The 26,646-nt window shown below is 34.8% G+C and overlaps 1 protein-coding gene across 3 annotated transcripts in view; it reads left to right on the top strand.

The window, feature by feature from the left end:
* aebp2 (AE binding protein 2) overlaps positions 1-26,646 on the top strand; it is a 70,731-nt gene that overhangs the window by 12,902 nt on the left and 31,183 nt on the right. The window contains exons 7-8 of one of the 3 annotated variants that reach the window (XM_073945889.1): positions 3,472-3,585; positions 9,125-9,235. In XM_073945889.1, coding sequence (XP_073801990.1) covers positions 3,472-3,585; positions 9,125-9,128 — 118 coding nt within the window. In that variant the 3' untranslated portion in view covers positions 9,129-9,235. Of the gene's footprint in view, positions 1-3,471; positions 3,586-3,740; positions 5,215-9,124; positions 9,236-26,646 lie in introns of those variants that run through there. The other 2 variants (NM_213494.2, XM_068219578.2) reach the window with 2 other exon arrangements.

Here is a 26,646-nt window from a genome sequence, read left to right as displayed (position 1 = left end):
CACTAAATGTCAGCCGTTTATATGAGTCAGGAGCCTCCTGAGGGCGGCCGTACACACACGCACACACACACACATGTATGACCTGATGTATGTCAAAAACTGACAGTTCTGGGGCACACAGGCTGATCTATAGCCGACTGTGTAGATGATATTAATCTCAAAGGAAATGTACAGCATTCCTGCTTGACTTTTTCGAGATATTAAGATGAGCTTAATGCCTGTGTGAAGAATTGATGTCTAACACAATGCATGCAACACAGCTTTTACTAGATTTTGATTGCTATTTAAAAACCAAATAACTGTGCAAACATGATAAAGTACAAATGATCACTATTGCAACATATTGGATGTATTCAATATAGATGTTGTCTGTTTATTAGTACTTTTTACGCACATATTCTGCATGATCTTAATCTCTAGTCCCAATACCTTAACCTCACTTCCACCTTTATCACTATTAATGAGCAGCAAATTAATGTATAATTAAGCTAAAAATGCATGGTTAATGGCTTTATAATGACACTTGTACCTTAAAATGTGTGACCTAAATTTGTGTTGCATCTAAAATCGCATACTTGTTTAAACAATTGTATATTTTATTAGAAAAAATAAACTTCATTATAACATGGGTGTTAATATGCAGATGGTAGTGGTATGTACTGCTAATGTAATTACTGTCATTTAACCTTTCAACACCAGTTGCAACGCTTCACTCCCATTCGCAAATCCTTTTACATTGCATCATGGGACAGAAGGGATTAAGTGTGCACTTCTAGAAATATTAGGTCATCTAAGTACTTTTTCTATATTGTTTAACATGATGGATATTATATAGGAAAAGCATGCAGTAATAATAATGACATGTCACAGTTTTTTTTATGTTCTGAGATCTCAATATTAACTTTACAGTTCTTCATGACCTTGTTCATGATTCTTATTCATTTTGTCATTTTGTGCAAAACCACTTGGATCAGATAATGAGCTACAAAGAGGATCATTGTTGATGTTTCATTCATCACACTAGAAACAGTAGATCAGTTTTAGCACACTGCTTTGTGTGATACAGTATCTGACCTGAAGTGTTCTTTTATACAAGATATTTTAGCAAGCCAAGTGTTGGTCATTAGGGAACTGTTATGCTTACAGAAAGTTCTTTATCTTAGAAATAGCAGATAATCTGCCAACATACCCTGTTTTCTCCTCCTTTTTCAGATTTTCACACACTATTTTTGTCTTGCAATCCTTTTTCTGTTCTTTCTCGATCACTAAATCTATTCGTTGTTGTCTTTAATGGACTTTTCTCTTAATTTTGCTTTGTAATTAATTTTTTTTGTGCTCTGATGCATCAGATCCACCTTAAATGTGCTAAATGTCCACATGAAAGTCAGGGCTAACGGATTGAAACACCACCCACCTTAAAATTCGTTCCTATTTAAGCTTGTCCAACGCAAATATCTTTTAAATGCTATCCTCTCACTCAACACAGGGTGTTCACTGTGGTCTTAAAAAGTCTTACATTTCAAAAGCTACATTTTAGGCCTTGAAAAGTCTTAAATTCACTAAAATATTTCATTGTAAACAGGTCTCTATTTTCCTTCATGCATGTAAACCTACCCAATCAGGACGACTTCCATCCCATCACCAACCATTTATCTCAATAAAACTTTTAACAAAAGTTTTTTTTTTTATTAACTGTATTCACCAAAATGGTTTAATTGTATTCCTTACAGTAACATTTGTTTAAAAAGTTCTCTGTGTTTATAGCTACCTAGTGAGGACATTGACCTGGACGGACTGAAAACTCAAACCTTTCTTCATATGGCTTTACTTTTGTACACATTTGCTTTAATCGTTTGCAGATTCACACTGTACTTTTACCTATTTATGTGAAGTTTTGTCTTAAATGCAATCATGATGTGCAATACAAACTGGTTTTAAAGTGGGCCCCTTGATTTTACAGTTGTACTTTAGTTAGATGCACAGTTAGCTAAAACGATCTAATAAGTAATGTGCATTTATTACTCAAACGGTCTGTATTGTGTTAATTGCATGCTTTCGCAGACCTGTACAGTCATGCAAACCTTCACACGGGACTGTGTGCATGCTGCTGTTTCCAGTCGGGCATCAATCTGAATGTTTGTAAGCTCAGCAATAATGCTGAAGTTGCCATCTCAGGAGACGTTTTAAATGGATTTCTGGGTCACCACAACAAGCCAGAGCCAAACAAGCCTCCTCTATGGAATAACCACGGAGGGGGGGGGGGCATCTTTAATAATCTCATTGTGGAATGTGTGTTGGAGGAGTTGGTGGAATGAAGGGCTGTGTGTCTGTGTGTTATCTGGCTAATGCTAATGTTTATACCAATTGTATATTTATAAGCTATGATTGGAATTAAAAACTAGCACACTGCTTACTTGCTGTATACGAGTGTCAGGGCTCTAATTAATCAAAAATCTGGCCTGTAGTGCATTCTGTTTATGCTACACGACTGCATACTTGGATACGGCTTATTTTATTACTGTTTAGTCCAATCAAAATATGACTGATAGATTGAGATGTTGTCAAATGATGTTGTTTCATGATTTAATTTAATAGGACTTACTTTAATTGCTTTGAACTATTAAACAGACTGTACATAACAAGTAATAGAATCTAAAAATAATAAATTTTGGCAGAAAAAACTAAACTAAATTTGTTTATTTATTTTTTTTATGGGCCAACTCCTTCAGTATGGTTTAGTTTTGTAGCATACCATACATACCACAATGCCCTGTGCTCAGCTCCCTGCAAAACATGGACATTTATTATACTCAAAATGTGTGTTATAGCACCTCCACAGACATGTATAGTTCGAGAGCTTTGGCATATTCTATTGGATTTATGCTCTGGTTGTGTATATTATCATATCCTACTTATCCATATTGCACAATCCAGTGTGCTTATTATACAACAGAATGAGAAATATGATTTTTATATTTAATAATGCACGTTATTTACATGGTTTTATTATACATTAGGATATATGCTATGTTATGCACTGCGGTATGTCCCACAATCCATTGTGCTCATGAAACTGCAGAAAGTGGGTCATTTGAATATACTATACTATTTTGCATAATTCACGTTTTGACATGTGGCAGGTCAATTCATGCATACAATTTGCCCACTGTGCACAAAATAAAATGTTTGTGAATGTAAGAGTAATCACTTTTAAAGCACTGTTACCGAGTCTTGTGTATAAATGTATATTTATGCTTCCAACACTGGGATTTTTGTGGGTTAATCATGTGTAGTGGTTTGTACTACTCACAGTGGAGATATTGGAATTGTTGTATTTTGTAAATTCTTATGCATGGTGTGTTTTTTTAGATTTGGACCTTGGTTCTGTAATAAAGATTGATTGAATGGCAAAAATGCTTAAAGTAGTTTTAAATGCTCTCATAATTAACATTTCCTTTTGATTTTGCTCAGACTTCCAGATTCCTGGGTCAGTGAGAGTGACCGTCCTCAGCTGAAGACCAAAGTTGTCCACCTTTCACAGCTTCCTCAGGACACAGCGTTTCTGCTGGACCCAAACATTTACAGGTGAAGCTCGACCCACACAACAACTCACTCACACCTTACTCATAACATCAAGAGTGAAGGAGCCATCTTTGAGCTCAATGTGAGCACCACATGTTTTGACGTTCTCTGGGACTGACATCTTTCCTGATGTTATCTTTTATTCTGGATTTCTCCAGCAGATGGCGCTGTAGTCACTGCCACCAGAAATAGCCGTTCAAAACCTAAACGCATGAACTCGGGGGTGGATGTGGATGGGAAATCAATAACCTTCGATCCGAGTCGAGACATTAATTAATCAAAGATGACAATACCAGCCGCCTGGGTCACAAATACTCCAAACTCACCTTTGACCTTCTCCCACAGATGCAAACAAGCATTCCGGGATTGTTAAAGCACTATTAATTGATCGTAATACATCATTTCTTTGTTTATTAGGCTGAAGTAGGAGTTTGTTTACCCAGACTCGTCCACTGGTGTGGAATGAGATGCATTCTGAGCATGTGGTCAAGAAGAAGGCTTTTGTGGGCAGAAGCGCATGTATTCATGCATGTTAATGACAGTATGGAGGTCTGGAGCTCTTCGGTGTGGTGTGCTAAATAACAGGAGATTGGGCAGATGCCCGTCATCTTTAGGGGTCTAGCGTGCTCTGAAGAGCATCTTTATGCATCGTTTTGCAGTTTGTGGTGCAGGAATTCAATTGGAAATGACGTGCGTGTTTATATGTGTGTGTGTGTGTGTGTCTCTGCGTCGTACTAAAGCAGGTTCTGCTTGTTTTCAGGATGTTTTTCTAGAAGACTGGGTGGGGAGGGCGACTTCTGTCAGTGCCTGCTGACGTACCCAAACCCAAGTGGACGTGCGGATCTTTTCAGACAGGACTTCTTCTTTTTTTTTTTCCTCACTTTTTTTTCTTTTTTTAATGCTCCGAGTCTGCCAAAGCATGCAGTGAATTTTTAATATGTGTTTTTATCCCTTGAAGAGGAGAAAAGGCACAAAATCGTGAACTCTTGTCGGTGCTGGACTGCTGTCTGTCTGCGAGGATGTTTCGTGTATCACGGTTGAAGTTTTCACTTTCCTTCCCAGCGTCCTCTCAAGCTCTTTCAAGTCCTGATTACCTTCTTCTTGTCCTTCGTTGTCAAGAAAGTGCCCGTGTAAATATTCCAGGAGATTTGTAATATATTTTTGTACTGCGGAAATTTTACTGTACTGTAGATAGCTGACAGAGTTGTACAGAATGTGATAGCTGAATAGTTTCTGGAGGATGAGAACGCTTCCATAGACGATTTGCGTGTTTTTCCCTTCCTGGTTTTTATTCTAGTAGGATAATTGATGAAAGTGATGATTTTTTTTTTCTTTCATAAACACACGCACAGACTCTTATAACTGCTGCTCCACCTACTGATGATGATAATGATGAAGAGGAGGATGATGGGACGTTATCGTCCTCCAGTCTGCGCCTTTTGTGCGTATTGCTCAAGCCAAGGAGTGTATAGACACCTCAATGTAATGGTGCTAAAGCTAACACTAGCGTAGTGCACATAGGAGAACTATAATGATGGTGCTTTTTAGATCATGTACGTAATAATAACCCCCTGTTCCCCGAACATAAAGATCATACTTCTGTCTTTCTAGTAAAAGCTGAAAATTCTCTGAGAAGTGTTTGTTTTGTTTGTTTGAATGGTCAGGCTCTGGGCGAGCGCTGGTTTCAGGCCATATAAACCCAGTGTTTCTCACACAGGACTGTTGTTTATTAGCAGAGAGCAGGCCTGGGCATCTGGGAGTCGTTTTATTGGGGCAGATTTGCAAGCGTTGACGTGAAGGCTGTCTGCCAGGACCTTTAGCTCAGCGTCAGATGCATATAAATGCCCTCTGAATGCAACTACCATACACACCTGACTGCATTTGCTTTGGATTTACATTATGCCCAATGCGTCTTCATTGATATTGGCTTTGCATACACAGTCGAGGTCAAAATAATTTGCTTTCCTGTCGATTTTGTTTTCTTTTTCAGGCATTTCCCAAATGATGTTTAACAGAGGAAGGAATTTTTTTACAGTATTTAGAGATGTGTTGAAATAAAAGGAGGGCTTATAATTCTGACTTCAACTGTATATTCTATTATACAGTGTTTTGTATTCATTCAGATTCCTGCATTATTATATATAATAATTACATGTAACATCTCGCTTTGAAGATAATCAAACGTGTAGTTTGTGTTTGGCTCTGTGTTTGTCTTTCCGAATGAGTTTTTCTAGTGTAACGTAGCACTGAGTAGCAAGCGTGTGTTAATTGTGAGTAACACACACCAGCTGCGCTCTGTCAGACAGTCTACAATGGCACTGTTTGTCCTACAGAAACTCTATAATCAGAGCTGCTCGCCACTCCTGGGGTTTGTTTTATTTATCTTTGGAGAATTTCGCTGCCTAAATGTGCGAAAACACCAAGAGAATAAAGGTAAATAACCGAGGGGGACACAATACACATTTGTTTAACGGTAAGTGCCTCGTTTCTGATCCACTAGTGCAAATGTTCAGACTTTGTTATATTTGAACAATTTGGAGAAATGAGCTTTATTTTTTTAGCAGGAAGTAAAACATGTTTGCATTTTGCTGCAGTTCATAAGTCTAAATCAAAGACCATTTCATCTGATTAATCTCTTTAAGATTACAATAATGTTTAATGTTTAATTAAGCAGATTAATTAATTCATATAACAAAAACAATTACGAATTGATTGTTTTTTTTTTTCTTGTAGAGTACTTTTAATATTTAATAATAAACAATAATTATAAAATATGAAAATTAATAATAAAATAATAAACAATTTTGACTTCGGATGTTACTGTTCATGATAAATATATTATCCATTTTTCAGGAAAACATTTCTCAAAAATAAGTTGCCACAAATTCAGTTTCACCATTTGATAAATAAAAATCAAATGAATAGTCTTGCAAATAGAATTTATTCTTTAAAAATGGCAATGTTTTTTACATTTAAGCCACTGTTTTGGCTTTATCTTTGTATCTATTTAAAGAAATAAAGATTTAAAGAATACATTTTCTCAAAAATAACATGCATAACTAAACAAATCTAATTAATTTGCTTCATGCATAAAAGAAATATTCAATTGATCCTCTCTTGCATGCTAATTTTATATAATAGATATTGATTTTATAAGTTAGCATGCAAAAGATGAACAATTTCATATGAAATTAAAATCGATTCAGTCTTTTATGTACATATTATTTTTGAGAAAATGTATTATACAGTCAAGCCCAAATTTATTCATACTCTCTGAGAAATTCTGCTGTAAAAGTTTGTTCAAATGTAAAAAAAAAAAAAAATCGGCGAAATATTTACACAATGAAGCCTCCCGTACATCGTCTTATTGTCTTTTGGGGGAGGCCTGTGTCATGACCAAACCAACAAAATTGCTGGTTGGGTTGCTAGTCAGAATTTTTCAGGTATATGACTTGTTTCGAGTTGGAATCTGTTTGTTGATCGTTCTATCCATCCATCCATCCATCTATCTACCCATCTGTCTATCTGTGTCTGTCTATCATTCTTTCTATCCATCATTTTGTCTACAATATATAAAATTAACGAAGTCCGAATTTGGCTGGGAAATCAATTATTTTGGGCTTGACTCCATCCATCCATTCATCCATTTATCTATATATCTACCAACCAATTATTTTGGGCATGACTGTCTGTTCGTCTATCTATCCAGCCATCCAAAATGTGTAAACCAACCTCCTCCTGCATATTTCCTGTTTAATTTCTGCTACATGCACACATATAATAAAGCCTGTGTGCATACTCCTCTGCAATGCAGGGTGTAAAAACCTGCTCACCAATATTTTCACATTGCCATTATTTGCACTGAAAAAAACTAATGTAGAAACTCAGATTCCCCCTAGAGACAAGCTGTAACCTCTGGTGACTCAGAATTCATAGTTGTGATTATTCCAGATGCTTCTAGATGGACATTGAAATTGTATGTTTTAAATTCACATAACAAACAGTAATCTTGTTTTTGACGACTTTTTAAGACTCAAGTGCGACTCAACATGGATATTGTTGAACGATCACCTCAAATCAAATCTGCACACCTTTATTTAGGTTGCTATTGAATATTTTTTCACCTATAGATGCTATTTTTATAGCAATGTGGTTGTTTTCAGACTGTTGAAGCCTCCGACTGCTTTGTTTTCGCGCTGTTATGCCATTAGCGCTAATGTTCTCTCTCCAGGGCTTTTGAAGGGAAGGTAAGCAAGTGACCTAAATCTGTTTGTAGCGCAAGCGAGCACATATTTCACTGCAGCTCGGATTCTGCTGTGCAGTTTAGGGTGCTTTTACATCCATTCTCTCACGCTGATCCTCAATGAGCCTCGCTCTTACTCCCCACACATCAAACATCACATCAGATACAGCTAATGGGGACTCGGACAGAAACACAGTTCACGCTTCTTGAAGTGTCAGACTCACTCTCAGGTTATTCATGTAGTATCATTGTATGTTTTTTTATATATTTTGTTGTATTTTATTTTAGTATCAACATCAGATAGTTTTGAAAAGTTTCAGTTAGTTGTTAAACCATTTTAATATTGCCATATTTTTATTTAGTCCTGTTTTTATTTCTGCTTCGGAATATTAACAAAATCTTACCATATATTTACTTTGTTTCAGCTTCAGTTTAATCTAAAATACGTCAACTATCTGTTAGTAAAACCTTTATATACACCATTTTTGATCTAGTATTTTTATTTATATTTACTTTTATGTAATTATAAATATCCTATATTTATTCATAAATATTTTAATTTGTGTTGGGGTTATTTATTTATTGTTATTTTTTACATATTTTTTATATTTTTAAATAGAGTGATTTTAATTTATTTAGCTTTATATGTATATTTCTGTATCATTTATAATTTGCATTTAATTTGAGGATTGCAATTATTTGATTTCAGCTTTAAAAAAATTATCAATACAATGAAGTTTTAGTTTATAATAATAACACTTGTAATCGCTTGTTTGACACTTTCCATATATTTAAATGTGATATATTTGAATGTATATTTTAAATGGAATTTCATATATTTAAATGATATATTTGAATGTATATTTTAAATGGAATTTCATATATTTAAATGATATATTTTAATGTATATTTTAAATGGAATTTCATATATTTAAATGTGATATATTTGAATGTAATTGAATACTTTTATTAATTTTTGACATGCATTCAAAGTGTATACTCATTGTTCATGTATTTAGTGGGAATTTACCGACGACCTTGACATTTCTAGCACTGTGCCACAAAAGCGATACAGTTTGATGCTTTAAAATGCTGTCTATGCACTAGAATTTGGATGAGAGCTTGTCTGTCTTGGCCTCCAGTTTTTTAGTCATGCTTCTTCACCACATCATCACATTTGAGTGAATGTTGTGGCTTTGTTAAATTTAGCTTGGTTAAATGAATCCAGTAGGTGATTCTCTAATCACCTTTAATCAGGGTGTAGCTTTATTTTGACTTGTCTCTTTTTTACATTGACAGATGAATAAATCAGCGTTCAAGAGTGCCTTCATTTCAAGAATGTCACGTTCAGCCAGACTTGAGGAGAAACTGAGTACTTGGATCGGTGTTACATAATCAGGATAGGAAGAGGTATCAATATTCTGTTACAGTTATATAAACATTGTGTTCATCTGTAGAAACAGAGTGTACAAGCAGACTTCCATTATTGGGATTGAAAAAAAACAGTGGTATGAATAGACAAAATAGGCACAGAAAACCACAACTAGTGAATAATTGAATAATGCTCACACAATAGTAATAAACTGGATAATTTTTAGCTTTTTAATCATTTAATAGGGCACTAACACTTATTATATGTTCAAATTTGATCAAACTTTGATGTAAGGAATTGTTTCGTAAACTGTTAAATTATTGTTAGTCATTTTTTGGGTTTATTGCTTGTGTTGCATCATTTCAGTTTTAAAATCGGACATTTTACACAAAAAGAAAAGTGATTTTTATGTTAAAACGTCCCAACACACACATTTTCATCTGTTGATTACAACACTGAAACTGAATAAATAATGTGTTCATCTTTACTAGAAGACTTTAATTATTATGATTGAAAATGAAACAAATAGTGGTATGAATAGACACATAGAAATAGGCACATAGAAAACCACAACTATAGTGATTATTTTAAATAAGCATGGAATAATGCTCAAACAATAGAATCAGGATCAAAATAATCTTTAGCTTTTTATTCTTTTAATAGGGCGCTAATATTTCTCTCAGATTAAGAAAAGTTAGCTAGATGTTGAATATTCATTTTCCTACATTACAGAAAAAGATCTGTTGTTGCTGCTGTTTATTATAAACAACTGTTGAAGTTTGATAAAACTTTTGATTTTATATATTTGTCCATAAACTTGAATCATTTTTAGCCATTTTTTTATTTTATTGCATCATGCCAGTTTTAAAATCGGACATTTTGCCCAAAAAGGTAAGTGATTTTCATGTAAAAACACTGAAACTGACTACTTGAAGACCTCAATTATTATGGTAGAAAAATGAAGAAATAATAGTATTAATAAAAAATAGACCACCGTAGGGAAAATCATAATAAATAATTATTTGAAATGAGCAAATTGTAATTATAGTTATATAATATATAACTGTTAAATATACAATAGAAACAAACTAGATCTAAATAATTTGGCTTGCATTGAAGACCTGCTAAAAATTAGATAAAACCTCTTATTTGATTTGATTATTTCTTTACTGTACTGTTTTTCGATTTTGTTGCATCCTGGAACTTTTAAAATTGGAAATTTTGCACAAAAAGGTAAGTGATCTGTCATGCACACGCAAAAACAAACACGCCTTGTTGTATCTTGTGCTTACAAAACTGAAACTGAGAATTTAATCAATTCACAGATTCTCTCCCCCTCTTTCATCTTTAATGCATCATGTTTTGTAAAAAAAGATCTGCAAATGTATAAAGCACCAAATCACTCCAGCAGAAGTTGTTTCTGAAGCAACTCAAACCCCTCCATAGTGGATCTAAGTTTTCACACATCGCATTATCCTGAATAAATCCAGCCAAAGGGGCCGGAGCCTGCTTAAGATACATGTGATTATTTCCTAAATGTTTACACGCAGATATCCGATATTGTCAACTTATTCTCTATGTGTGAGTCTATTTTTCATGTTACCTTGTATTCATTTAATAGTGAGAGTTTAATTTTATACTTGCATGGCCTGCCCGTCTGACGGTCATCCTAATGTGCATTTTGAGTCACACTACGAGCGTCTCGCAGCGGCAAAGTAACAAGCGATCATTCACTTCAACTGATAGCAAGCGACCTCTGTCTACGCAAGTGATACCAACAGTTGGTGACCAGATGGGCGTATCGAGCGACTTGACAAAGTTAAGAATCCTTCAACATTATGCAATTGAAGAGCAACTTTTGTTGAGCGACAGCCAATAGGAGCACCAGCAGGTTGCCACCCAGAGTGATATGCAGCTACTAATGTGAACGAGGCATTACTAAGAGTCAAAGTCTAACCCCCTCTTCTGCAAAAAAAAAAAGCAGAACAGCAGCTCATTTGCATTTTAACATCAAAATCAGTGTGCTTTTGCTTCCATACAAAAGTAGCATAATATCTAATGATTGATCTGTGATGGATTTTTTTGGTAAAGTTCCTTTAATGCATTGGTCACCAAACTTCATCCCCCCCCCCAAAAAAATTAACTCTGTCATCATTTACTTGCTCTAAACCGTTTTCTGATGAACACAAGATATTTCGGAAAATGTTGTAAGCTGGTAGCCATTGGCTTCCATGCTATTTGTTTTTTCTACTATGGATGTCAGTAGGTACCATTTTTATTTCATCAACATTTTAAAAAATATCTTCTTTTGTGTTCATCAAAAAAGTTTTGGTTGAAGTATTATGCATAAATCACTTTTATAAGTGGTTTAAGCACATTTGCTATATTTACACCCCTCAGTCACCCACTAATGGTAAAAATGTATTCATTTTATTATATATATATATATATATTATTCTTATATAATTATATAATTAAATAGATCATTATGTAGATCTCTATACATTATCATTTTTTATGATTACACTTGAACAGTCTGCAGACACACTTTGATTGACATTCTTCCTTTGTACATGTCATCAGAGGTGAGAAAGCACCGCCCATTAGTGACCATCTCTCCCTCATTTGCATAAACACCCTGAATGTGATAGCAGCCATCCGATGTTACAGTTTTGAGCTGCTGAAGATAATGTCTGCGACTAAGAGGATTATAAATGTGGAGTTTTCAGATGAACAAGTGAACACTGGAGTCTCCATCGACTACTTTTTCTGACAGCATTTGCATTTGCATTTAAAGCAACAATCACCAAAATGGCACAATTTGGATGAAAAAGGGCTGTTTCTGAGCGTTATCAGGATATATTTGTGTGTTGTTTTGAGCTGAGGGACTTTGAAGACTTGTTTTACATCTTGTTAATAGGGACATAAGGGGCCCCCTTTAAATTGATGCTGGTACCTTCGAGTATTACTAGAATATTGCTGCATTTGGATTATCATCCTCATCTGCTGTCACTGAAGAGTGTTTTCACCTAGAATGTGCCTTTACCTTTGTGTGGCTCTCCGTTTGCAGCAGGACACTCTGTGTGTTCGGCTCGATTATGATGGTCTGGCTGGTTTGGTGTCTCTGGCAGACTCACAGCTCCAGGACGGTTTGTTTTATTGTGTGACGGTGTGGAATGGGCTTGTGTTTTCCTCCCTCTGTCCCTGAGAGCGTCACCGCTGCGATTTATGAAGCTCTCTGTGAGTCAGATGGAGATACAGCCCTGCATCTTATCAACTGGATTCAATCTGATTATTCAGCGCCGCTGCCAATTGCTGTTTTGGATGCGATTCTAATGTGTGTGTGTGTGTGTGTGTGTGTGACAGAGAGCATGTGTGTGTGTGTAACTCTGTGTGAATGTGTGTCTGTCTTTCTGTGTGAGTCTTTCTGTGGGTATGTGTGTGCATGTTTTTGACACTTTAGGACGCAAACGTGTGTAATGACATGGTTATGACACGGGTATTACAAGGAGAAGGTGTCTTATGAGGTCAATGCACCATGATGCCATGTTCCAATATACAGGATATTTGTGTGGGTGTTTTTTTTTTATAGTTTTTACAGTATGGGTCTACACAGTTTACAAAAAAAAACCTGTGAGAGTGTATGTATGTGCATGTGAGAAAGAGATTGTGTGTGTGTATGCAGTATGTGTGTGTGAGAGAGAGAAAGAGTGTATGTTTGTGAGGTAGATAGAGTTTGTGTGTGTGTGTTTTTGTGTGTCATTGTTTGGCTTCCCCTCCAAGAACGTCATGTAAAACAGTGATTTACCAAACCCAATCTGTTGTAAATGCTTTCATTTTTCAAGTGTTCATAGATAAACTTGAGCCATCTCTGCATGTGCAATTATAAGAGTATTGTCAATATTTTTACAGAATACAGGTCTTTTAATTTGGTGCACATGTGCAGTAAACCACTGCATATGTGGCAGCATCTACTTTTACATATTCATATTGCTTCTATCTATCTATCTATCTATCTATCTATCTATCTATCTATCTATCTATCTCTATCTGTCTGTCTGTCTGTATCTATCTATCTATAAAATGATAAAATAAATAAGTTATTAAAACTATTATGTTTAGAAATGTGTTGAAAAAATCTCCGTTAAAAAGAAATTGGAGGAAAAATAAACAGCGGGGCTAATAATTCTGACATCAACTGTGTGTGTGTGTTTATATATGTATGTTTATATATATGTGTATACATACACACATATATGTGTATACACACATATATAAACATACATATATAAACACACACACAGTTGATGTCAGAATATATATATATATATATATATATATATATATATATATATATATATATATATATATATATATATATATATATATATATATATATAAAATCCAGAGAATTGTCCAGTAGTCTCTTCTTTTTAGCCGTGTATTGTTTCAGTTGCTCAGTTTAGCAGTGATGCTTCAGTGTCGTCCTGAGATTGTAAACGGGACACGTGCGTCATTTGTATCTACTGAAACTCCCCACGGGCTCCTCGTTTCTCCCCCTAATTAGAACAAGAGCAGCGATGACATCACACACTTTCCCACAATTCCCAGAGGCCACAGAGTGTAAAGATTGACTTGTAGATTCACATTGGCTGTTTATTTAGAGCTCATGAAGAGCCAACAAAGATTCAGGAGATTTATTGCTGTTTTGTAATTAGTACGCAAAGTACTTTCAGTGCAGGCCAGTCAAGAAGAACGCACAAAGAAAAACAGATATATGCTCTGTGTGCAGGAGGTGAGAGTTAATGGCTTTGGAGAAGTGACTCATTTTGTCCTTTTAGTAAATGGAGAGATGCGTATTTGATGTGGTCTTTCAGTGTTGGTCCTTAATGTCAGTCTGATGGCTGATGGTTTCCTTCTTAAGATAATGACTCACTCAATATTTTCAAAATATTTATTATTATTATTTGAATTCTGATTATTTTTTATTTAAGTGGTATTTTATATTCAATCTTTATTTATTCAGAGTGGATTATTATATTATTGCATTTAATATTTTATTATTTCAATTTTCAAGGAACATTTTTCATTTTGATGTTTTTTTAATGATTATGTATTTCATTTTTATTGGTTTCAAATTAGTAGTTGATCATGAAAGTATTCATCTGTTATACCTAGTTAATGAACAAAATGAAGTCATTTATTGTTAGTTCTTGTTAACTGCATTACCCAATAACAGGCACAACTGTTTATCTTAATAATGCTAGTAATAATCATTAAGTAAATATTGAGTTATGATTAATAATTGCTGTGCAAGTTGATTGTTTAAATTTTGCAAATGCAGAAATTAAATGCAGCCTTATTGTATAGTGAGACCAATTTATTTTGATTTAATATAATTGTCCTTAGGCATCATGGTGGCGCAGTGGGTAGCACGATCGCCTCACAGCAAGAAGTCGCTAGGTTCGAGCCCCATGCTGGGTCAGTTGGCCTTTCTGTGTAGAGTTTGCATGTTCTCCCCGTGTTCACCTGGGGTTTCTTTCGGGTGCTCCGGTTACCCCCAAAGTCCAAACACAAGCGCTATAGGAATTGATTAAGCTAAATTGGCCGTAGTGTATGTGTGTAAATGCAAGAGTGTAAGGGTGTTTCCCAGTGTTGGAAGGGCATCCGCTGTGTGAAACATATGCTGGATAAGTTGCCGGGTCATTAGTTCCTAATTAATAAAGGGACTAAGCCGAAAAAGAAAATGAATGAATGAATAATTATCTTAAATCATTTTTTATTTTATATAATTAATATTTTTACCTCAGACCCTTTTTATTTTAATTTGATTGTTAATTTTTATCAGTTGCATTTAATATATGTGTGTTTGAGTGTGCTTAACTTTTTAAAATGTACAATTTTATATATTATATTATTTTTATTTGATTGATTAAATTGACATTTAATGTGTTTATCTTTTTAATAATAAATTTATTTTACATCAGAATACTGTAAGAGTTAGAAACCCTCAATTCTTCCTATTTCTTCATTCTATTGCTTTTTTTACTTAATTTAAAGGGCACCTATGATGAACATCATCCTGTTTGGACAGACCATAGTGTGTCCACAGTCATGTTGGGGTGATAAAAACACAATAAGTCTCTTTTTAAAAGTTTTCTGACGTTAAAATAGGATCCAAATCTTTCCCATTTTGAGGCTTACCGCAACGTCAGACAGCCTCATAGTTTCAAAGCAGAAATCCTAGCATTTTAAAAGGTAAAACGAGTAATCTGATGAGTGTTTTGAGCTGAAACTTTACATACACAATCTGGAGACACAAAAGACTCATCTTAAATCTTACAAAAGTGGTCAAATAGGTGCCCTTTAATACTGGAGTCTTGTTTTTGAGCAGTTATCTTTTAACACTCAAACACATTAAGTACGTTTACGTTTCTTAACTATGTACTTAACATGTAAAATAGGAGCATGAACATTCAAAAAGCATCTCATGTAAGCACTAATCATAATATTGTTGTATTTAGATTAAGGTGAATAACTAGATTACTGACATCCATGTAAATGCATTGTGACTTTACTGTATCTGACAGTGAATGTGATGAAATGCTTAGATATGGTCTTCTTCAGTTTGGGGCTGGTGCTCCGACTGACACATTTCTCAAACTATTCTCCTTGCGCTGCTTTAATAGCGTCATCACCATCAGCCTGCTGAATAAGTGCATTAGCAGATGCAGTGTTTTGTGTCTGCTCTGTGTGGTCTAGCATCTGCAGTTTTTCTTTCTACTGCTGCTGTGAATTAAAGGCTGTTGTGTAAGAGGTGATTGATAAATGAGCAGCGCTGGCTGTGAATCTCCTCTTCTCACGTCATGAGACTCTGATGGCCAGAGTTGAGGATTGTGGGAGGAGTTTAGTGTTTGTCAGAGCAGCAGTGTTGTGATTGAACTGATTGAGTGAGTTTAATGCTGTGTGAGTCTTCTCATTTATAAAGCTGACTTGGAATTATATATATTTTTTTATGAAAAGTGCTATACAGATGAACTTGACTGAATTGAATCGAATCGAATCGGATTGGACTGAATCACCCAGACCATCACTGTGTTCTTAGCTTCTTATGTAAAACCAGAACCAAACATTTTTCAGTTATTATTATTATTATTATGGCTGTTGTTCTTATTATTATTACTACTAATCTGTTAACTAATGTGTTATTAAACTAAACTAAATAAATGACTATTATTTAATAATACTCTAACAAAACTAATAAGATTTATTCTACAAAAAAAGAGTCGTCTATACATTTCCGTCTATGTTTTTATATGCTGTTTTGTTTTGTCATATAATTATTCATCTTTTTATGCACAAACAAACAAAAGATTAGAATGAATTCAGATGGATGGATGGATGGATAGACGGACAGATAGTTAGCTGGATGGACAGACAGACAGACAGAGAGATAGACAGATAGACAGATAGACAGATAGATAGATAGATAGATAGATAGATAGATAGATAGATAGATAGATAGATAGATAGATAGATAGATAGATAGATAGATAGATAGATAGATAGATAGATAGATTGTCTTTACATGTTTTTTGTCATATAATTGGTCATGTTTTTTCTGGACAAGCATTAGACTGTTAATGAATACATTTAGATAGATGCATGGATAGATTAATGGATGGATAGATAGGTTCATAATTATGCATCATGTAATTTTTGCGTTTATTTTGTTTAAAAATATTTCTTTTAAGTGTATTATTTTAAAAAATATTATTTTAAGTGTTGTATTTATGTTGTTTTGATGGTTCATAAGTTTAGACTGCTTTGAGCAGTGATGATGCTTCAGAGATGATGAGTTATAAACAGAGGAATCTAATCGATTAACATTCATTTCAGCTGGAAAATATTTTATAAAGAAATCATCATTGTAATACAAACAATCCCATAGTGCAAAATCCTAAACCAATATTCAATGTGTTATATAATGAATGCATGGCTGTTTTAAACTACGTGGAAGTCTTAACTAAAACTGTTTGGTGGAAGCTGATTAGTATTGGTCATGAATTCAAAATTGGCCATTTTGTTCCCACCACAACTGCTTAAAAGCACATCGGTAAACATCAAGTACAAACTTCCCAGGAAAAGCTGAAGGCAGTAATCAGCCCTAGATAGTGAGAATGTAGAATAGCACACTATCAGTCATCATGCGTGGTCTGGTGTTGATTTAGGGCTCATTGTTTTAGAGTTTGGGAGGAAGTGATGTACAAGAGAGAAGTGGACTGCATGTGGAAACCATTTCCTAGTTCCTGTGGCCACTTTCGAGAGCCTCAGGCTTTGGTTCTTAACCAGAACTGGAGCATCAACCGCAGTCTGAACTGAAGCGCATTCAGGATTTGATTACTCTTATTCAGTCCTCCATAGCTGAAAACCTGCTGTGGCTTTTGATTCATTCCAATGACTCCTTTGAGTCTGTTTGTCATAAAGATACATTTAGATTTGTTCACTTGTTTGACATTGTCACTTGCTGGTGAATCTTTTCAATAATTTTATTATTATTATTCAGTCCAGTGAGTTAAATACTTCAACCTTTTCACACCACCAAGACTGATAAATATATTTAACATACCTTTCCTAATATTAATATTTAAGTTTGACAACATTTATTTATTCAGTGTAGTGGATATTTTGATTCTGTTCACAAAAAAAAGATTCATTTAAATTTCTTAATTGGCTCTTTTTATAAGTAACTCTTTTTTTTCTTTCAATCAGTTCAGTACTTTAAATCATTTGAATCTGTTGAACAATGTGATTCAGTTTACTGATTTTGAATCCGTTCACCAGAAAGATTTATTTAGATTTCTTCAGTGGATCTTACTTTAGACAAGTCTATTTATTTTAACTCAGTTTAATAGCTTGAATCATTTGAATCTGTTTAACAATTTGATCCAGTTCACCTATTATAATTTGAATCTTTTCACCAAAAGGATTCATTTAGATTTTCTCAGTGGCTCTTTCTGTAAGTAACTCTTTACTTTAATTCAGTTCATTAGCTTGAATCATTTGAATCTGTACACCAATTAGATTCAGTTCACCAATTTTATTTTGAAAATTTTTACAAAAAAACTAATTTAAATTTCTTCAGAGGCTCTTTTTATTTGAATACAGTTCAGTACTTTGAATCATTTGAATCTCTTCAACAATTTAATTCAGTCCAGCAATTACATTTTCAATCTGTTCAACATAGATTCATTTAGATTTCTTCAGTGGCTTGTTCTGTAGGTGATTCTTTATTTAATTGATTTCTGTAGCTTGAATCATTTAAATGTGTTCACCAAAAAGATTCAGTTTATCAATTATGTTTTAAATCTGTTCACTATAAAGATTAGTTCACATTTCTTCAGTGGCTCTTTCTGTATGTAACTCTTTTTACATTAATTCAGATTAGTAGCATGAATCATTTGATTCTGATTCACCAATTTGACTCATTTTGATTCATTAATTGAATTTCTCAGCACTTCCGTAGGTTGCATCGTTTCATTTTAAATCTTTGTGTAATAAGAATCACTAATTAATTAAATAGTTTTATAAATAACTTATTTTAATTCATTTTGCACATCTGAACCACTCCAGGGTGTAAGCATCAGACTGGATTTTTCTCCCTCTATCTTGTCAAACTCTCTGTTTGACTTCATTAAGGTGCAGAAAAAAAAGATAAGTGAATCACTGAGGAGTTTCAATAACATCTTCATGTCGCTTTAATTGTCTTTGGTCATCAGTCAATTTTACACATTCATAACTCTTCCGCTCTCTTTCTCTGCTTGTCGTGAGTGATTGTGACACATGACGGCCTCTCGTTCAGATGAATCAGAAAGCCCAGTTCACTTCATTCACAGTGAACAGAATATGAGTCAAGTGCATGAACACAAGCGACAAATGAATCTCTCGTTTCTTTCCTACCCCTGTCCACTTTGCTATAGTGTCCGAGCTTGGTGAAATGGACTTAAAACTAAATCAAGATATTTTCTTATATTATTGCTGAGAATTCATAATCAAACACGCTGAAGCAGCTAATCAAGCTTGATCACAAACCATAATGTTATTTCGGTTTCATTCATACTGAATGCAAGATGGGGCCCTCATGCATAAACTCCACATACAGATGAAATATACAGATGAAAATACAGATGAAAAGACATCAGCTTTATAAAGGAATAAAAAGGTCTAACATAATGGCAGTTAAGAAAAACACATGGAAATATATCGATTAATTGTGTTCTTCTATCAATCTTGGGTATTTTAATAAGAGCAATGTGTATTTATAATGCAAAACTAACTGACCCAGCCTTTATCACTGTGAATAATATAAATAAAAGTATTATTTCATCTTTAATTTGTGATTTGAAACGTCTAATCACAAATAGAAGTGATTTCAAACACTTATTTGATTATATAAAGTCAATTAGCAGGCTAATTAGTAGGCTAATTAGTAGGAAGGATGCTATTTCAGTAAATCTGTTTGTATGCAGGCTCATAAATGCAAAACTGTATTGCACACATGCTACTGTAATAATGCATTGCGTTTTATAGTCATTATAATAAGTATTTTATTTATTCGTAGAGAGAATTTTTACCGCTATATTGCAAACAATACGAAATCACTAAAGGGGCATATATGAATGATATGCAAAAGTGTTGATAATTTATATTAAATACAATCTGTAAGGTGTTATTTACTGTATTTTGGTAGCTATATTACATGAGATACATACTGCAGCATTGTTCAACAGTCAAGTGTTTGCAATTGGATTTTGCAAACCTTAAATTAAAGTTAAAGGGATAGTTCACCCAAAAATGAAATGTACTTACTATTTATTAACTCTCAAGTGGTACCATTGACAATCCCTGAAGGGCTTGAGGTTTCCACTGCGACACTTTCTCTTGCTTGGTGTTTTCGGCTAATCTAAGATGACACAGTGTATTCGAGCACAATCTAGGTGGCAAATAGGGTCAAACTGTGTTGCATGCATGCTACTGTAATAATTCATTACACATATTATGTTTAATAGTTTTTATAATAAGCTTTTTTTTATTGTGGACAGAATGTTTATCGGTATATTGCAAACAGTAAGATATCCCTAAAGGGGCATGTATGAATAATATGCAAAAATGTTGATAATTTATGTCAAATACATTCTGTAGAGAAATATTTACCGGCTTTTAGTAGATATATTAAATGAGATACTTCCTTCGGCATTGTTTACCAGTCAAGCAATTCTAATAGGATTTTGATTGCAAATCCCAAATTAAAGTTCAAGGGATAGTTCACCCAAAAATGAAATGTACTCAGTATTTATTCACCCTCAAGTGGTTTCATTGACTTCCACTGTAGGAAAGCAAATGCCAAGAAAGCCAATGATTACAGGTTTCTTGCATTATCTTGTTTTGTGTTCAACAGAAGAAAGAGACTTATAGGTATATTAAAGATTTGGAACTAATAAAGGGGGGCAGAATTAAAGCTCGTACACCATAGGTCTCAAACTGAATTCCTGGAGGGCTGCGGCTCTGCACAGTTTTGCTTCAACCCTATCAAACATAGCTAATCCAAATAATCGAGGTGTTCAAAAGAGTCATGAACAACATCATCATTTGGATCAGCTGTGTTTGATCAGGATTTGAGCAAAACTGTGCAGAGCTGCAACCCTCCAGGAATTGCGTTAGAGACCTTTGTCCTACACTGTTAGACTTTGCCGTAATTTTACAGTTTACTGCAAAAACGCCCAGATAAATACCACTCTACAGTTCACTTTAGCTTACTTTAAAACTTTTACAGTAACTCACTGCACATTAAAAATTTGGAATTTTTTTACCGTAATCAAAGTAATCAAGTACTCCTAGTGTAAACTGTAAATAAATGACAGTAAAAGTACTGTAAAAATGGTCATTTTGTAAAATTAAAATGTGATTTTACCATAAAAGAAGTTGCGGTGAGGCGATTTTACCGTAAAATAAAATTGCCATAGGGCCCTGATACTGTAAAACACATTTACAGGTAAGTTACTGTAAGGTAACAGTTGTGGTAACATGCTGGCAACAGTAAGTTACTGCAAGATATGCAATGAAATGTCTAACAGTGTACTCTCTGAAAGCCATTCTGCATAAATCCACATATTTGTTACCAAATTCTGTGCAGAAATGGCTAAAAATGTCTGCAGATTCTGTCTGGCTCTGCTTATTGCCCATCCCTAGTCACATTACTGCACAGCGTCGGCTGGTGTGTGGAAGTGATCAGTGTAAACAAAGCTGGTGTAAAGAGGATTCTGGCAGCGGTGGACATTTGCACACACACTCCATTAATCATCTGATAACCCCAACCATGTCTTTCTCATCCAAAGATTCCTGTTCTTTCTTTTCCCTCGTCTGAAACAGCTAAAATTGCTTCACAGCTGCTCTTGGGATGGGAAGGAGAAACATTTTCAGACGCTGTGTTTACATTGTTCTTCTTGCAAAAGTGCCAGCGGGACAGGCAGACGTGTAATGGAGCGTTGCACCGAGCCGAAGCCCTGGACGTCGTGCCGGACATCGAGACAAATAACTGAGTGTGAAAGGATCTTGGCCACGTTCCTCTTCCTGTCAGTTTGTTTTCCGTGTCTTCGAGATGTTTTCAGGGCCCTTCACAGTTATGCTAACACAATCCAAACTCTGCTGGACGGCTGTCAGACACGAGACGCTATGTGTTTGTAAGGATGAACGCTAACGTAGCAAAATCCCAAGAGCGTTGGCGGAGCTTTGCACTTTTAGTGTTGTTTGAAAGTGTTTGGTGTTAAGCTGTAAATATTGAACCCTCCATTATTATTCGACCTTCTGTCTGTGGCAGGATTTGAGTCATGTTTAGTCAAAATACATTCCTGATTAAAGGGATAGTTCACCCCAAAAATTCAATTTACTCACTTATTCATTCAACCTTTTTGAGTTTATTTCTTCTGTTGAACACTGAAGAAGATATCCTGAAGAAAACCTGTAGACATTGACGTCCTTAGTTGGAAAGACAAATACCATGGAAGACAGTGGTTACAGATTTCCAACGTTTTTCCAAATATCTTCTTTTGTGTTCAACAGAATAAAGAAACTCAAACTGGGTTGAAACAATTAAAGGGTGAGTAAATGATCAATTATCATGTTTGGTGAACTATCCCTTTAACAAATGCTTTGTTACTGATAAACCATGCTAGTAAAGCATTTACAAATGTTAGTAACATATTAGATAATGTTAGAGTACTGCACACTTTACAATAAGCTCCCTAAATCCCTCAACAAATACTTTATTAGTGATTAATGATTTTAGTAGCACATTAGATAATGTTAGAGTAGTGCACACTTTACAATAAGCTCCCTAAATCCTTCAACAAATGCTTTATTAGTGATTAATGATTTTAGCACATTAGATAATGTTAGAGTAGTGCACACTTTACAATAAGCTCCCTAAATCCCTCAACAAATGCTTTATTAGTGATTAATGATTTTAGTAGCACATTAGATAATGTTAGAGTAGTGCACACTTTACAATAAGCTCCCTAAATCCTTCAACAAATGCTTTATTAGTGATTAAGGATTTTAGTAACACATTAGATAATGTTAGAGTAGTGCACACTTTACAATAAGCCCCCTAAATCCTTCAACAAATGCTTTATTAGTGATTAATGATTTTAGCACATTAGATAATGTTAGAGTAGTGCACACTTTACAATAAGCTCCCTAAATCCCTCAACAAATGCTTTATTAGTGATTAATGATTTTAGTAGCACATTAGATAATGTTAGAGTAGTGCACACTTTACAATAAGCTCCCTAAATCCTTCAACAAATGCTTTATTAGTGATTAAGGATTTTAGTAACACATTAGATAATGTTAGAGTAGTGCACACTTTACAATAAGCTCCCTAAATCCCTCAACAAATGCTTTATTAGTGATTAATGATTTCAGTAACACCTTATATAATGTTAGAGTAGTGCACACTTTACATTAAGCTCCCTAAATCCCTCAACAAATGCTTTATTAGTGATTAATGATTTCAGTAACACCTTATATAATGTAAGAGTAGTGCACACTTTACAATAAGCCCCCTAAATCCCTCAACAAATGCTTTATTAGTGATTAATGATTTCAGTAACACCTTATATAATGTAAGAGTAGTGCACACTTTACAATAAGCCCCCTAAATCCCTCAACAAATGCTTTATTAGTGATTAATGATTTCAGTAACACCTTATATAATGTTAGAGTAGTGCACACTTTACAATAAGCTCCCTAAATCCTTCAACAAATGCTTTATTAGTGATTAATGATTTTAGTAGCACATTAGATAATGTTAGAGTAGTGCACACTTTACAATAAGCTCCCTAAATCCCTCAACAAATGCTTTATTATTGATTAATGATTTTAGTAACACCTGATATAATGTTGGAGTAGGGCACACTTTACAATAAAGTTCCTAAATCCCTCAACAAATGCTTTGTTAGTGATAAATCATGTTAGTAAAAAGTCCACAAACTTGAGTAGCGTGCAAGTTGAAGCTAAGGTTTCCACTGTAACACTTTTTACTGCTTGGTGTTTTTGGCTAATTTAAGATGACACCGTGTGTTTGAGCACAAGCTAGGTGTCAAATCTGGTCAACTGTTCACGTTCGTTTTCAACATATCGACTAAATTGCCGTAAAGTTTCAGAGTTTCTGTGAGCGGCAGAACTTTTGGCTGTGGTGTAGCCCAACAAAAACATCAAACAACAGTGTTAAACCTCTTCCAAAACCAGGTTCTGGAAACACATGGGGAATGTGGCTTAGCTCCATTTAGTCCAAACAAGAAACAGGTTTTTATAGGATTTGGGTTGAAACTCAAGGCGTTTCGGGTGCATTCGACGCAGAGTCTTGGTCAGTTGTGAATATTGGACTGCGCATTTTTCAAGGGATTCATGTGTGGAAACATCGAGTCAGTCAATCTTGCTGAGGTTGGCAGCGGGACGCCTCTCGTTCTTAGCATCCCACACATTTTAGAGTTATCGGAAAAGGTGGCTGCGTCTTACAGGTGCTCGCCAAGAGCGGCAGAGCTCAGCGATATTGCATTACCAAACCCTCTGACTTGAAAAACACTTGCTCTTGAAATAGGAAAAACTCTTCCCGGGCATATTTATTGTTTTGTTGATGTAGCATAATGACTTGTAGTATTCTGTAGTTGTTTTATATATCTGTCAGTGTGTATTTAAATGTTTAGCATGTTTAGTTAGGAGCGTGCACAGAAATGGCAGTTCAGTATACGCATTGGTATCTCAGAGAGGAAAAACGAAAGATAAATTAGATGCCTTTAGCTTTTTATTTTTAACTCTATTGAGCATTAAAATGAGATGTGATTTGTGCTGTTTATGATAGCATTCACTTGCTTTGCTGCCATTAGAGGTGGCATCTTTAGTGAATAGCAAAAACTCTCTCTTTTGTTGATTGATTAATCAGTTGAGTGATCAACCGATGAACAAACGAGCATATAAATGTACCCAAATTAGCCCAAAGGCTACTTTTCTCTGGCCTTCCTTTTGCTAGTTGTTATTTGGCTTAAAAACTAGTGTAGAAAAAAAAAAGAATAAAAATTAAACTAAATGACAAATTTTGAACATCTTTTAATTTTAATCAAGTTCAAGACGAGATTAATCAGAATAACAACAACAACAACAACAAAAAGATTAATGTACAAAACTATAGTCCTTCTAGACACAATCTAATTATAAGCTACAGGGAAATGTCAAACTGGTCATTGAAATATGTTAAATAAATATGTAAGTAGTGGTATTTTAGAGTTTTAGAGTAGACTTTTCTTACTGCAGATCTCTGATTGGTGGAGTCTCTGTGGTGCATCATGGGTAGTGTAGTTTTACTCCATTATTAAGCTCATCGTTTGCATCAAAGTTGTTTTTGTCATTTGTAGAAGCAGAACAATACCAGAAGTCATTAATGAAGTTGAAGAAAAGCGAGTATGTAATCGCAGGCCTGGTTTTCAGGAGTAAAGCAGCGCGTTGTCAGATTTGCTCATTTATCCAGACACTCTGCTGCGTTTCTGTGTGTCCGTGGCGCGAGGCTTCTGAAGACTTCTTTATTGATTTATTAATGCTGTAACCGTGGGGGCTCGGGAGACGATTGGCCGCGGTTATCAAGGCAGTTATTCCACCGCTCTTTGGTCTGAGAAACATTACAGCTGCAATCTGAAGAATGTGTGAAGTCAGTGTTTGAAGCCTCTCAGGATTTTTGCAGCGACCACAAACTGATGATATTAATGCACTCGTCAGATAAATACATTCAAATGCACGTCACTTAAAATATAATATCTCTGCTTGTATCCAGAGTAAACCGCATGAGGAGATGGAAGTTGGAGGTGTGGAGTTTTGCTGTTAATGGGAAACACATGCAGCCGGAGTGTGTGTGTGTGTGTCTGTGTGTTACAGACGCGTCTGAAAGAGTTCATTATGAAAGGCCTTAATGTAGATCGCTGAATAATGCTGATCTGGTCTGCATGCAGGTCACACAACACTGCTCTGCTGATGTCAGACAGGTCATGTGACTGCTAAAGCATGCAATGATTGGTCAAGCAGATCATTTGCTGTCCAGGTTCTTTGATTAAATTTAAATTAGTGTTCAGACTTTTATTATCATGTTATTTATTTTTTAAGTTTATAAGAATTATGGTTATTTTTTTCAACAATTATTTTGATCCCAATAATTGTTTATAAAAAGATTGAAATCTCTTTGGTGTAGCCTTTTACTGCTTGTTTCATAGTTTTTGAAAACAAGATAATTCTCACTTTGTCTGGATTTATGAAGTTTTGCTCAAAGTATTTTTGTTTTACACTAACTGCTTTTTTGCATATTTATTTTTTGCCTTTTTTTGCATATTATTTGCCTTTTTATCTCAAAGAGATCATTAATGCATAAAACAACAGACAGCGCATTCATATTTATACACATTAATGCACAACACCAATCTACTGATATTGAAGTAAATATTCCTCTTTTATGATATTCCCCATTAAATGTCAAGCTGATATTTTATGAAAACATCTTCTAACAGTCTCAAACTGTTGCTGGATCATTGGTTTTGTTTATGTCACACGTGACCTGATGAATTAGCATAACAGAACAAATGACTCACACGCATGCGATGATAGCATTAACTCAAGCCAGAGATGCTGTATTCAGCCTTTCTCTGTTTTATTCTGAATCCCATCATCCTCCCATTAAACCCCTCGGGTAAATGACGAACGTGTTAATTCTGTTCGTCCAATCAGCTTGGAGAGAAGGCCAAATCCATCTGCACTGTTGGCCCTTCGTTCCCCATAGACTCCTGTGACCTCAGGACGTCTCACTGTTATTGGCAGTGGATTATAAAGCAGATACTTCTGCTGCCCCATG

Source organism: Danio rerio, chromosome 4, assembly GCF_049306965.1.
Source record: "Danio rerio strain Tuebingen ecotype United States chromosome 4, GRCz12tu, whole genome shotgun sequence".
NCBI classification, from domain to species: Eukaryota; Metazoa; Chordata; class Actinopteri; order Cypriniformes; family Danionidae; genus Danio; species Danio rerio.
Note: the sequence above shows the minus strand (reverse complement) of the source record. Positions and strands in the feature narration are given on the sequence as shown.